Raw genomic sequence first — 15,011 nt, forward strand, 5'->3', positions numbered from 1 at the left:
AATTCTGTGTGAATTTATGTATTAGATGCGCAACTTAATTCTCGGCCCCTAACTTCAATCGAGTACCTATTCAAATTTACATATCTTTCCCGCCATATTTAAGCTTTCAAACGCACTGTAATTATTGGCGGTTGTACTATCTAACTTAAAAAAGAAGTGTTAAAAGCAATGTCGTTCGAGAAGTAGCATTTGAGGCATTACCTTCTTTTCGATTTTCAATTAAAAAAAAATGCCGCTGAAGCACAGCAAATGATTTACTCGGATTTGGGAGAGGATGCTGTTTCTTACAATATCTGTAAGAAGTGATTCCAGCCAAGTTTAAGAGTGGAAATTTCGACCTTAATGATGAAAAACGTCTGGAACAGCCAAAGAAAGTCAACGATGAGAAACTGGAACAACTTTTGGAAGAGAATTTCTGTTGCACACAATCGGAGCTCGCACAGGAACTCGGAGTAACACGGCAAGCCATTTCTAAGCGTCTACATAAGCTGGGAAGAATTCAAAAGGAGGGCCATTGGGTTCCCCACGAACTCACAGCTGAGAACAATCGTAGACGCTATGATATTGCTATCCCGATTCAAAAAGAAGGATTTTCTGCACAAGACTGTGACCTGTGAGGAAAAATGGATCCTCTACGATAATTCAGAGAGGCGAAAATCGTGGGTTTATCCGGGATTGCCTTCGACTAGTACCACAAAACTGAATATCCACGCCAAGGTGTTGCTGTGTATATATGGTGGGATCAGCAGGGCGTCGTTCATTACGAATTGCTCCAACCTGGTGAAACGGTCACTGCTCAGCGTTATCAGCGGCAACTGATTCGTGTTAGTGACGCATTGAAGGAGAAAAGGCCTTACACCGGCAAGGGAAGAAGAAATGTCATCTTGCTTCAGGATAACGCGCGGCCACATACAGCGAAAACAACTTTGAAAACGATCACCGACTTGAGCTGGGAAATTTTATCACATCCGGCGTATTCCCCAGACTTCGCCCCTTCAAATTATCACCTTTTCAAATCCCTGTAACCACTTGACTGACACTCATTTCACTTATGTCAAGGATATCGAGAAAAGTATGGTCGAATTTATAAATTCAAAACAACCCTCTTTTTTCCGAATTCGGCAGCTCCCCGAAAGATGGCGCAAATGTATAGAAAGCGAGGAAGATTATTTTGAAGATTAGGTAACTATTCGACTTTTTATAAATTAGTATCAAAGTTTAGTGAAAAAGGCCGAGAATTAAGTTGCGCACCTAATATGTACTACGTATGTAACCCTTTAAACTGCGCGCCGAAATAATTTTTCTTGAAATAATTTTTTTAGATTTTTCTTTTTTTTCTAACTACAATATTTTTCACGCCTCACTTATATTTAACTTTATTCCAATTAATTTAATCTTTTATACGCAAAGAATTTGATTTCTGTAATTCCAATATTGAATTTTCTTTCAGCAATATGAAAATCTTTTGTCATATCTCTAAAACTCAAAAATAGCTCTAATACCTGGAACTTAAGTTCAATAAATTAATTACTGATTTATAAATATAAGGGATTATTTTCATTTAAAATTGCACTTTTGCCTATATAAAAAAATACGTGTTCCATATTTTTGACTACTCTACAAATCTACTGAGTTTTAATAAAATCGACGAGTGATACAAAGATAGGGTTACTTGTAAGAAATAAAACTACTTAAGAACCCAAGTTAACATTTTACCTGCAGTTACTGCTCACAAAAGATATCAATTGTAAGCATTTACTGAACAAAAATAGGACAATAAATGAACTATGCAGTATTTTAACTAATAATAATTAATACACACCTTTGGGTCATTCGTGTCTTGCACATTTCTTTTCTTTGATTTATATACAACAATTATATATAATAATTTATTATAAATATACAACTTTATAAATACTTTCTAAAGATGTTAAAATATACGTAAAAATCAAATAATTTTGATACTTGTAAAAGTGATGAAAATTAATCCAGGACACGAAAGAACCATCTGTAGAAAGGGTGTCAAAAACTAAGGTGTGTATTAAGAGTTAATTAAAAATAATTTATTAATATTATATAATTGGATATATAATATAATTTAAATAATATTTTATTAATAGTAGAAATAACTGGACAAGTTGCACATATTTTTCCCAGGAATTGCTTTAAAGCTACTGGATCAAATTCTTATCAAAATTTTTACCTATTTCCTACGCAGTATTGTTACAACTAATGAGAATATAGTAATAGACAGTAAATGGATGAGTGTCTAGGAAAACTGCATACATTTCTACCAAGATTATTTCTCAAACAATATAGCGATATGTATACAAATTATAATGCTTAAGAATTAAATACAAAGAGATTTAATTTTATGTACATCTATAACTAAAAACTTAATGAACATATAGTGCAATCGTTAAAAATTTAAGAAAAAAATTATAATTATAATGCATGAAAACTTATAATTATATTATTCATCGCGTCAGTTTTATCGTACTAAAAATAATTCCTAAGATCTTATCGTTTCCGGTCAGAATTCGCAGAATCGTAATCCTGTTATGTTTGCGCACATTACTGTTCTCATGGACAGTCAAAAACCTCGTGGTAAATTCATGTTACAAAAGATCGGCATGGATCAACGACAAAGCAGACTGTAATATTTTATTATCGCAGTTTCGATAAAAAGTATCTTACTCTCGTCTGTTACTTTTCGCACGATACTTTCGCGTGATATTCATGAATTACTCTCAGGAAATGTTTTGAAAGCAAGTCATTATGAATCGTTCAAAAATTATCTACGTCCCAACATATGTTAAAACGGGGTCAAAGAGAATAATTTTGCAATCATTTTTCAATGTCTGTGTACACAAAAATCGCGCAGAAGATTAATTTTTTTCTTTAAATATAAAATATATTTACTAAAAATTTTTTGACATAGTACCAAGAAAATGTTTATAAATCTTTAGGTAAATAATAAGACTTTCAACTGTAGAAACTAATATAACTCGTCCATAACTTCTTTTTAAGTTAGTCTACATAAAAGATAATACATCTTGTTATATATCACGGAAAGAATTATTTTGCAAAATGATCTAAAAATTTTGTTGGACAGATTTTTTGACAATTTGGTTGAAAACTCACTGGTTGCAGAATATAAAATTTTTTGTAGCATGCTCGTAATTTTTGAATTTCCAACACAATTATTTTGATAATACAACGAAATTATTTTCAGATCAGTATTAAGCAAAAGTTTAGATCTTTTCAATAATAAAATCGTTCTTTTCGTATAGATCTCTAATAATTGTAGAACGATCGAAATGACTAATTTCTAAAAGAATATAGAAGGTTTTAATATTCATCTTCCCATTTAATCATCTCGTTGAAATCCTTGAGAACTCGAATGAACAACGAGCTAACGAGCGGATGGTAATCAGAGTTGTTATCGATTTTTAGCTCGTGTTCGCAAAGTTGATCGCTACACTAGACTGATCGATGGAACGACACGCTCGATAACCCAGTTTTAATCCATTCAGCGATCACCTCGTGGATAAACCGCATGTGAATAAGATCTATGAAGTTAGCACGATATTCTAAATATAAACAAAATAATGACAGTTCTTGTAGTAACACTTTTCATAGTTCTACAATTCCTCATGAAAATAAAAAAGGATGTTTTATAAAGAAAAACCAAAAATGAAGATATAGCATACTATAATAACTTCATAGATTCATGCGAATAGCGATATTGAAATTTCCGACAAGGAAATTCTTTACCGAAATTTCGTTTAGTAAATTGGAAATCATTAAATTCTATTTAACTGCACTTTCTCTTTTTGTTATTTTTTACTTCCAAAGTTCGCAACTTTTTTTCGAGACGTAAAAAAAAGTCTAAGATAAGCAAAGAGAATTTTTAAATAAAATGTATCGATAGAATAAATTATCTCGATAAAGTTGCTCCAAAATATTGCGTGAAATCATTGTGGAGTAAATGTCGTAGAAGATGTGAATCGCGAGTCGTTGTGAAATTTTTGAGGTTACGACCCGCCCGATTCGTTTTCCTTTTCGTTCTCTTGTTCGAAGATAACGAAAGCGTGCATGACGATGTTAAGTCGATCGTCTCTCGCGTTGTTCCGCGAAATGGAGAAAATCTTCATAAAAAAACTGACTGATAGTAAGAGCGATTGCCAAAATGTAGATAGGATAACCATGGTTCATACTCTATATTAATAACTTATTATCACTACAAGTGAAACTAGAGGCATTTCAAGTATCTCATTCTAGCATTCCCGAAGTATCTAAATAATTGATTTAAATTTCTTATTCAACTTTGAAAAAAATTTTTAATCGATTGCCTGCTTCGACCTTTTCGACACACAAATATGATGTCCACAAATATTATATCGACTATTGAATCAATGCTTATAAAAATTAAACATTAAATAGTTCTAATTAATAATTACATCCAAAGAAAGGTTTCTTCGATTTAAAGAAATGTTGCTTTGCTATACAGTTAAAGAAAAAAATTTTTTTTATTTGCATGTCATTTCTTTGATTTAAACGTTATTTTTTGAAATTAAATAAAAAATGATTTATTATATTAATAATAATATAAAGAAATTATGGTCAGATCAAAGAAATTACGTTCAAATCAAAGAAATTTTTTCTTTAACCGTATAGCAAAGAAACATTTCTTTGAATAGAAGAAACCTTTCTCTGGGTGTAAATAAGATTATGAATGTTAGATTCATCAAATTCGCATTCAATCCGTTTTCACCAATGTAAATTAACCTTAATCACAGTTCAACTCGTCTAATTTTAATACGCATTTCTACCAATGTAGTTTAATTTTAATCGACTAACTCCCCACCTTTTTCTAATTCTAAGAATTAAAAAAAGATAAAAATTAACTTTTATGTAAATTAACTTCTAATGTAGATTAAGTTCAATCCTAGTTCTACTCTTTATCTTTTTCTAATTCATAAAACTAGAAAAAGATAAAGAGTACGTTGAACCAAGATTAAAGTTAATCTACATTGGTAGAAACAAGTATAAGAATTAAAAAAGATGAAGAACAAATTGAACCAAGATTAGAGAGTTAATCTGTATTGATAGAAACGAGCTAAAAGATGTTTTCGCGAACTTTTTTCCACTTACCCCAGAAACAGGGATGATGTGTGAAACCATCCTGGACCTGTCCACGTAATTCATAAAGGCGTCGGCCGTCGCCGCTGCATTTACCCGATGCTGCTGCAGCTGTACCCAATCACCAGTCGGGCTATCCACAATTGCACCGCCGACGGCTTCGACAGATAAGGGTAGAACAATGCCTCCGAGTTCGTCAAGATTTTAATGTCCAGACTCTTGTTTCACTGACACTTCGAAGTCATGCGATCGTTTCATGCTCCCGGAATCGTTCGTGATAAGCAAAACACTCGTTTCACATCGGCGACACAATTCATATATAATACCGCAATCGTTAAAGGAAGCTAAAATTGTCCTGGATATAATGTGGTGGAAAAGTGCATCGCAAAATTGGTATTGCGATCTCGCACTTTACATCTTCAAGAAAAATGCTTCGTGATAACCGAACGCGAAGGTTTCGAAAGATTTTCTTGAACCGGAAAACACGATTGAGAAAATCTGTAACAGAATAAACATACACATTCTTTTCATCTTTTGCGTATTTACGAAATTATTTAATTTCTATAATGCGCTTGTACACGAAAGAGAAAGAATTAATTGGAAAACTATCAAATTGATTGCTTAGCAAGAAACAAATCATTTAATCATATGTATAAAATAATAAATTTAAAAAATTACAATTCAATTATAATTCGAAAATCAAATTTAAATTTACAACTTCGGCAAATGGAACCAAATACTTTTATGATTTTTTTTTATAAATATTGTATTACATTTGTTACATATGATTATACACATATATATTATAATTAATTATTAGTGTATCGTTTTTTCGCTAAATATAAATATATTTAACAAATATATTTATATTAAACCAAAAAACAATATCTTAAAGTTATTTTTGAATGTAACTCTTGAATGTATGTAATCACTAAAGATAAAAAGTAATCTTGTTTATGTTGTTATTTTTAATTGCCGAAAGTTACGCATAAAAACTTCTGTATCAAAATCTCTGCGATATGTATCACGCTAAAGTTAGACTGTACATAATTTTTACTGCTTGTCAGCTTTCTGAACTGCCCGATTCGCAATCCATGTACAATGCCGAAAGAAAAGCTGACGCAATCATTAATGTAATGCTGTCCCGAATTAGGTCAGCTGACTCAGTGAAAACCCATACATTCGCAGTGTCAAAATAATAATTCAACATACACGGTCTTACAACTGATAAGAGATTAACTTCGTTATGGCCTTCGGAATGCAATCAAGAGAAAGAAAAAACAAAACAAATCTACGAACTTAATCATCGAAGCATCCGTTATTCCTGATGCATTTTCTTCTTTCTTTTTTATAGTACTTACTTTCTTGGACTGGAATCAATTCAGTCAGGCTAATAGATTATCGAATTAATTCAATCCATTTCCTATCGTTATAGATTAACTTTAATCTTGATTCAATTTACGCACTCCATCTTTTTCAAATTCTTATATAAAGAGGCTTTCTACAATCGGCTATTAGTAATAAATCAGAAATCAGAAGCTAAATTGACTGACCAATCATAGTTGATTATTCTTCTCACATTCAACTGTGATTGGTCAGTTCCTAGCTTCTAACTTCTGAGTTCTTACTAATGGCTTGTTGTAGAAAGCCTCTTAGGGCAGGAGCACAGATTCTTGCCTAACGCATAATGCATAAGAAAATCAACTAATCAGAATTTTTTATTTCATGAAAAGGAAAGAAATGAAGAACTTTGATTACTTCATTTTCTTATGTGCATATGCAAGGCTGGAGCATAGACTTTTGTATAATGCATATGCATAAGAGAACCAACCAATCAGTCTTTTATCTTATGAAAAGGAAAGAAATAAAGGCAAAAATGTTGTATAAAAAATGATGTACAAATAAAATACAAAAAAAACAATGTATGACCGCAAACATGGGTTAGTTTGATCAGAAACTTTAAAAAAAATTTTATATTCACATTTGGCGAGTCTTTTCATGCAATTCGTTATATTCCCGGTATGTACAAATAGGCATTAAATTGAAATTTGTCATTAGTATACAATGCTGACAAGGGAGATCGATGTTTCCCGATCAGAAGACAAAACAGAGAAAAAGGAGTTTAAAACGATCGCGATATCGAAATTCACGTTCCAGCGTGTTATAAACGAGCAACGACACACACCGTCGGCGATGATACATTATTTTTACGAGAACGCCAGCACGAGACGAGAGGCGCGATGTCTCTACACGCCGTCGGCTGACGGTTCGGAGGGATGACGAGCGCGCAACAGCTGAACACTTAGCGCCCTTAGTGATTGGGAGGAAAGGGACACCTCGGGGTCCCCGGGGACTCATCGGGACTTCCGCCGGCGTTGGCAGAAGAAATTTTTACTTCGTCTGTGTCGTAAATCCTGCCCCGATCGCGGTGTTTACGATTTTTCGAGGTCGTTCCCCTTTTGATTTAGCCAATTCTAAACGCTTCTTTAAAAATTCTCAGGAATTTTTTTCGAAGAATCATGAACTGAGTTAATAGAGCACTCTTATCGAACATTCGCACGGTTAACCGGGCCAAAGATAATTTATACATATATCTGTTGACGGGAAATTGCTTGCCCCTCGTTCTGTTCTTTCCGTCGATTAGATTGTGTGTTTGTTAGGCGACATTATATTTTTATATCTTCACTAATTCGTAATCCGCCGCAATTCTGTTTGTAACGAAAGGTCTGTTGCGAGAGGTCACGGGTGATAAGAAAAGTGTAAACAGTTCTATTAATCGACGGTCTTAACGTTTACGTTTTTTAAACCTTACTAATGTGTATTTACAATTTTTAATGTTTCCAATTTGTTTGAAAAACATTTCGCGAATCTCGCATATATATAAGTGTCTGTATTTTTAAAAAAGATTAAATTCCACAATCATACATAGAAACGTAAGGAAATCTTAAGATTTTCAAGTAATTTCTTATTTCTTATAATATCGATTCTAAACTCTCTAAATTTCTTGGAATGTAATCTTACTCCAAAAAAATGAAAATACTGTCATATTAAAAAAGAGTGAAAATATTTACACTCTTTCTTGAATAAGAGTACAGATTTTCACACTTTTTGAGTGAGATTCACCTCAAACAAAGAGTGAGATTTATTTTCTATGGAATAAATCTTACTCCAAAAGAATGAAAACCTGTATCTACTCTTATTCAAGAAAGAGTGCAAATATTTTCACTCTTTTTCAATAATGACAGTATCTCAGTCTTTTGGAGTAAGATTTTATTCCAAAAAATTTAGAGAAAAGAAACGCAAGCTGCCTGTAAAGACATGAATTTAACTAACAATAGATTACTTTAAAAACATCATAAAGGATCAAAATATTTATATTTATTATATCAAAAAAATTAATATTTAATAAATCTAATCACTACAATCTTTTTTTAAGATTTACTCCAAATTTCAGAATATTGAAAAATGTTTTTTAATTTTTCTATATTTACTCAAGTACATTTTATTGCAGTAATTATTTCATTATATACAAATATATATCTTTCGCATATTCATAGATAAGGAAATTTCGACTGTTCTTATCATTCAAATTAATGCAAAAATTATATGTAAGTATCATATTCTTTTCAATTGTTAAAATAATTTTTATTAGTTTAAAAAAGTTATTCATATATATATATATATATATATATATATGTGTGTGTATAATTGTACAGCTACAAATAAAATAAATTTTTATGATAAATCTCCTAAGTAAAAACATATTTTTTTACGATAAAGCAACAATATAGGTCCTTGGAATTCGCTAAAACTTTTGGTATTAGTTTTATTTCTTTTAAGAAATTTTCAAGTACACAGCTATGGAAAATGAGATTGCGAAACATAAAAATTTTTCCAAATCATTACTATTTAAAAATTAAGAAAAGTTTTAGGATCATCATAGGTTCCAGTTACAGATTAATAAACGTATAAATAAGTTGATAAATAGAAATCGTTTTTCATTGCTTTTCGTTACCGTTGTGCATCATATACAACTTTATTACCAGATGTAGAAGAATAAATCAAGTTTGGAAAGCAAAAGGAAATTAAATATACATTTGCTTCGCAACCATAAAAAAAATAGTGAAACCTCTTTTCTCGCTTCGGTAAACCAGGGATATCTTCGCTAGCAAGACATATTTAAAGGATACCAAGCTTGCTTTAAATTCTTGCAAGTTCAAACTTTCACGTTTAGGCTGATATTTCATGTGTCGTACGCTAAAGTTTTTCAAGCACGTTGATCGGCTGTAGGATAAAGAGGATCTTTCTATCCAGTAAACATGCTTAAAAAAATTTGTCAGACGATACATGAAATAATCAACCTTATAGTAAATTCGGTTGGACGCACTAGTTTGCACTAGTGCACATTAAAGCCGTTGTACATTGATTTAATCTGTGTAAAAGTAAAATGCAAATATTTCTAATTATAAAATACAAATTTTATTTAATAGCACAAATAAAATGTATTAAAAATTTCATGGTTTAATCTGTTTTTATATTTATATTAAACACATTCTTATATTAATTTGTATACGACAGCTATTTAATATGTACCAGTCACACTGAGTGCGTCTAATCACATTCGCTATTACAGTTTTGAATTGTAAAGAAGGACGCATATGCAGAAACGTGTTTCGATGTGAAATGACGATGTACTGACGTTAATCGGATTCACGTAAGTTACAGAGGGCAAACGGCGCCGATCAGTCGATCAATCGCCAACTCTTTTCCACGTTTAAGCGGAGAAAACTTCGCTTATCTTCCTGTACGCGCGTTGCAGCAAAAGAAGAAGAAATATTTATCTCGCTGTTTAGTAAACAGCCGCCCATCCGGACCGCTACAAATCGGTCGCGGCCCGATCGTGTGTGGAACTGAAGTTTACAAACTCTCCGATGATCTCGTGAGCCTCCGCGAGTCTTTGAGATAGCTGAAAAAATGTACGCGCGAAACCGGCGGCACGCGGCAACGATTACTTCTTCTTCCGCGCGAGTGATAATAAGGAATTTCATTCATCGCGTACCTCATGCGTCCTCTCTTTCTTCTGCCATCAATGATTCGTACTCTGAATTGCTAAATCTACGAAATAATTCGATTCATGCCCGATTAATGCCTGTTTCTATCAATGTAAATTAACTTTAATCTTGGTTCAAATTACTTTTCTAATTCTTAGAACAAGAAAAGTTGAAGAGTTAGTTGAACTGAAATTAAAATTAAACTACATTAAAAACAGGCATAAGTTACCAATTAAATAATAGTCATTAATTTACAGTAATTAATTCAATCGATTCTGTTCAAAAGATCGATATGAGACGATTTCAAGCAACTCCATAATTTTTACATCTAATCTATGTAAATACTATGAAATCTACAATAATCTTCTGTGAAAATAACATATTAACTATAGAGACGCAACAGATACCCGGCAATTATCCGGTATTCGGCCGGATAATTCGGCTATCCGGATTATTATCCGTTGCATTCCTATAATATTAATCCACAGAGTTGATGTCAAAATCTGTAACAATGTATAATACTGACGTTGGGTCTGTGATTCATTTAATTTAAATTCAATAAACGATGACCAATATCGAACTTATAAAAGATGTTAATATAATATATTCTAATAAGCTTGAAAATTATTTATAATAAGCGGTACAAGTTTTGATTTTTCTCTTCAGACTTTATAAACCGCATTAAAATAATATAAATTTACCAATTCTTAAAAAGTTAACGATACTTATAGAATCACAAAGATTGTCATCTCCTCTTCTGTAGTTACCAGTTGACTCATTTGACAATCACATGGAAACAATAAACTCAGATCTGATGGACTCATAATTTTTAATTCTGTGAATTTTATTGTATAATTGATAACAAACTTAATGATAAATGAGTATTGGAATAAGACAAGAAAAATATGTAATGAAAAGCGAAGATAGAAGGAAGATTTAAGTAAGAAAGACAATGCATTAGATAACAATACAGAATCTGTTAGCTACAGAAGAGGAGATGACAACCTTTGATCCTAATATTATTAACTTTTGATGTAATTTAGAATTGGTAGAGTAAAATCAAAACTTGTATCCCTTATTATAGATAATTTTCAAATTTATTAGAATAGACATCTTTTATAAGCTGGCCTTTGTGTATTAAATTTCAATTTTTATGAGTAGTATTATATTATAACAAGCTGGACTTTTATAATTAAAATATTCGTTTAATTTATGATTATTAAAAAGCACTAATTAATTTCAATAGGCCAAAATAATATAACTTGTATAAAAAAGAATATAAATATTAAGTTTGTTTTGATCAAAATTCAAATTTACAAATGTAACATAAAGAATATAATGAGTGGATCCAATTAGACCCACCGTCAGCTCCGGAAGATTAATATCAACTACTTCAATTTTCTAGGTCGTTCAGCTTTCTAAATCGTAACGCTAAATATAATATGGATACCGATAGGCAACTATAATCAGCTATAACATTTAAAATTAATCTTAAAGAATACACCGATTTTTTTATAGTCTAAGGTTTTTAATCATAAAAGGATATTGTAAAATGTAAAGCAACGATAAAATAGTACTTCAAACCGACACAACTGAATAATATTCTACTATAGCCTTTGCTTTATTGCTGATAATTTTGATAGTTTCGTTTTTAATAGTATTATAGATACGCAAGGATGCAACGCGACGTTTGCCATCGCTCGCTATGCGAAGCATACATAAAAACATGTGTTTCTATGCTATAAGAAAGAATGTAAATTACAGCAATAAGGAGTTTATGGAAATCATATTTGTAGAAATTTAATTTACTGTAATCCCACAGATAATGGAAATGTATTGCATGTTCATGTAACTTTACATGCTTTTTTAGAATATGACTATATCCACTGTGATAACATCTCTCTTTTCTATTTTTTAATTGTATATCAAACCAAACAAGAGACTATCTTTATATTTAAGAAAAAACAAAAGAAAAAACGAAAGATGTGGAAGACACGTTAAGAAAGAACAGGCTTAAGATTAATTTAAAAATACAGACATAAAACAGACAATCAACATGAAACAATTCGGCTATTATAGCGAATTTAACTAAATCCACGTAAAAATTAATTTACAGATTAATCCATTTAGATTCAACGTATAAACAAAAAGTAAAACTATTTCGATCGCCAAGATTCATGACTTTATAAATTTTACAAAACGATTCCTTCAGCTCTTTATCGTTGCAATTCTGTATGCTACATGTATCTTTTGACAACAATTCCTTTAAACATAAAAGTATGATCCAATCAACGTAAGGAAAACTTCCAACAGTTGCAAAATAAATGTTCTGTTAGACGCGATCATTTGCTCATTGTTCAACTAATGACAGTAATAATTATCGAGCGTTTCGAGAAACACGCTTGGAAGACCATCGTGTCTTTTTCCGCTAAAAGAGGAAAAAGAAAAATACAAAACATAAAAATACAAAAACAGTACCCTGTGGCGTAAACGTAGATCCTCCGGATCGAACTTCCTTCGTCTTTCGTCGAGGGTCACTCCGTTCACCGCGTTCACCGCGAGTTTAAACAATGCGATTTCGCGTCGCGGAAACTGGAACGCAATGCGAGCGAAAAACGGTCTTCGCGGGCGCGAAAAACGGATGCGGACGACGAGATGAAACCGAGGCGAGAGGCGAGATCGAGACTGGGCCGCGAAAGAAACGACCGGCCGGATCGCGGCGTTCCGTAGCGCGCGCGTGTGGTACGACGCGAAGGGAGTCGGAGGCGGAGTCGCGCGCGTTTCGTGCTAACTTCAGACCGCCCTTCTCGACGCGCGCCGGCCAGCCCGCCCGCGGCAATTTCACGTTGCATCATCTCACGTCGTGTTCCCCGCAACGATGACAGCCTTTTTTATTTTCTTATGTTGGACATCAAAATGTTTAAACGAAAATACTTATGAGATTTCCTATGTATAGATTTCGCTATTTTTTTCTAACAATTTCAGAACTTTTGAAGAAGTAATAAATAATAAAGATTTCTTGCATTATATTAATTTTATCGCAATTATTCACATATATTGCTCATTTATTGTAATAACATGACAAAATTATGATTTTAATTTAGTTGCACGCAGAAAAAAATAAAAACGTAAAGGAAAAACATACTTATAATAATTAAATAACTATTTTCATTATTCTACAACTAGTTATTACATCAAAATTGCATTTTATAATTAATATTACAAATATTTTAATAATTTGAAACATTTAAATTCATTTTTTAGAATGCTTCATTTTTGAATAATTATTATAGCAAATATAATAGCGATAAATTCCTCGTAATTCATTTTAAGAAAGAGAGAGAGAGAGAGAGAAGAAAAATAGTTAAAAATTTCGGAATAAATGATAAAATAAAGTATCCTAAAAAACAAAAGAAGATACCTATGATTAAATTTATCCTAATAGCGTTTCGCGCACTGCTTTAATCTTTCCGTCCATATTCAAATAATATTTCATATTGTTAAATTCCTATATTAAGGCTTAAGTTTCTGAGATTCTTTATTTTTATCGTTTTTAAAGTTAAATGGAACGTAGCTCCAACGATTAAAATAATCATAGTCCTTCATCATGATTTGTCTTTCATTAATTGCAACTGGAAACGCATCTCTTGATGCATTCAAATATTTTGCATAAGCCACGAATTCTTTTAATGAATTTTATAATTTCTGACATGAAAAAAAATTACCTAGCATTTTTTTGGCCATTATCCAACTTAACTTTCAAAAATGTATTATAAATTTTTAAATGTGTACAAACTAATTTCGATGGCAGATGCTTACTTGACCTGCGAAAAAGTCGTGACAAATCGAATGTCGGCCGCGAACGGGAGAATTATTATGTAATTGCACTTACGTAGCGCTTTGTGAGGCACGTTAAGCAACCATTGTTTTGCTCGATCGCTTAATCATCGGTTAGGATGGATGTCAGGAATTAGGGTCAAGAGAACGATATCGCATCGAAATCGCTGACTCTTGTCAAAGATATCGCGAATCGCAAGCACGAATCATATTCGCGAGGAAAATACCGAGAAGATACGATTATTCGACAATTACGCTCCTCGCAATATGTAGGTATACTGTATCAAATCCACATAAAACATTCTTTTTTATTTCAGCTCCTTTGTACATTAATGTGAAGATGGACGAATTAATGCATTTTGTTCCAATAATGCATTCGCTAATTGATTATAAAATGGAAATTTGAGATTATTATTGAGCAGCCCGGTAAAAACGAAATAATAAATGTACAGAACGTATTCGAGTATAGAGTTTAAGTACCTAAATGAATTTTGTGAATTATGGATAATATATCTTATTCTATAACAGATTTCAATCTCAATTAAAGATAAAGCTTTTTAGATCAAATTGCGATAACGCCCGAAGGATATCATAAATAAATAATAAAGCTCTATCTTTTCCATTAACATTATTTAATATTAAAATTTTATACATAAGGAACAGAGAGAGTAGATAGATAAGACGTTTATTATTGTTCTAGGGCAAGCCCTTTAAAAATATATACAGATAATTAAGAAGAAAGTACAAAGAAAAATAAGTAGAATATAAGAAAAATTATATAAAGAAAACGAAAAAAAGGAGAAAAGAAAGAAAAGAAAAAGAAAATACAAAAAGAAGAAAGAAAACTACCGAGATTATAAAATTTTAAATCTTGATAAGAAGAAGTCATTGTAACAAAATTATAATTCTTTCTTTCTTTTGTTATTTTTCATTTCATTTTTATTAAAAAAGGAGTCATTACAATGACTTGTTTCAAAC

At 31.7% G+C, this 15,011-nt stretch overlaps 1 protein-coding gene across 1 annotated transcript in view; it reads right to left on the reverse strand.

Annotated features, from left to right (window-relative positions):
* The window catches only part of LOC108762316 (forkhead box protein L2), a 52,894-nt gene extending 40,018 nt beyond the window's left edge, over positions 1 to 12,876 (reverse strand). The window contains exons 1-2 of the mRNA XM_018509260.1: positions 12,675 to 12,876; positions 5,158 to 5,643 (exon numbers count right to left, since the gene is read on the reverse strand). Of these exons, the coding sequence (XP_018364762.1) occupies positions 5,158 to 5,211 (54 nt within the window). The 5' untranslated portion in view covers positions 5,212 to 5,643; positions 12,675 to 12,876. The remainder of the gene's footprint in view (positions 1 to 5,157; positions 5,644 to 12,674) is intronic.
* Between the last annotated feature and the right edge of the window lie 2,135 nt (positions 12,877 to 15,011).

The sequence above is a fragment of the Trachymyrmex cornetzi genome, unplaced genomic scaffold, assembly GCF_001594075.2.
Source record: "Trachymyrmex cornetzi isolate Tcor2-1 unplaced genomic scaffold, Tcor1.1 scaffold294, whole genome shotgun sequence".
Lineage (NCBI taxonomy): Eukaryota > Metazoa > Arthropoda > Insecta > Hymenoptera > Formicidae > Trachymyrmex > Trachymyrmex cornetzi.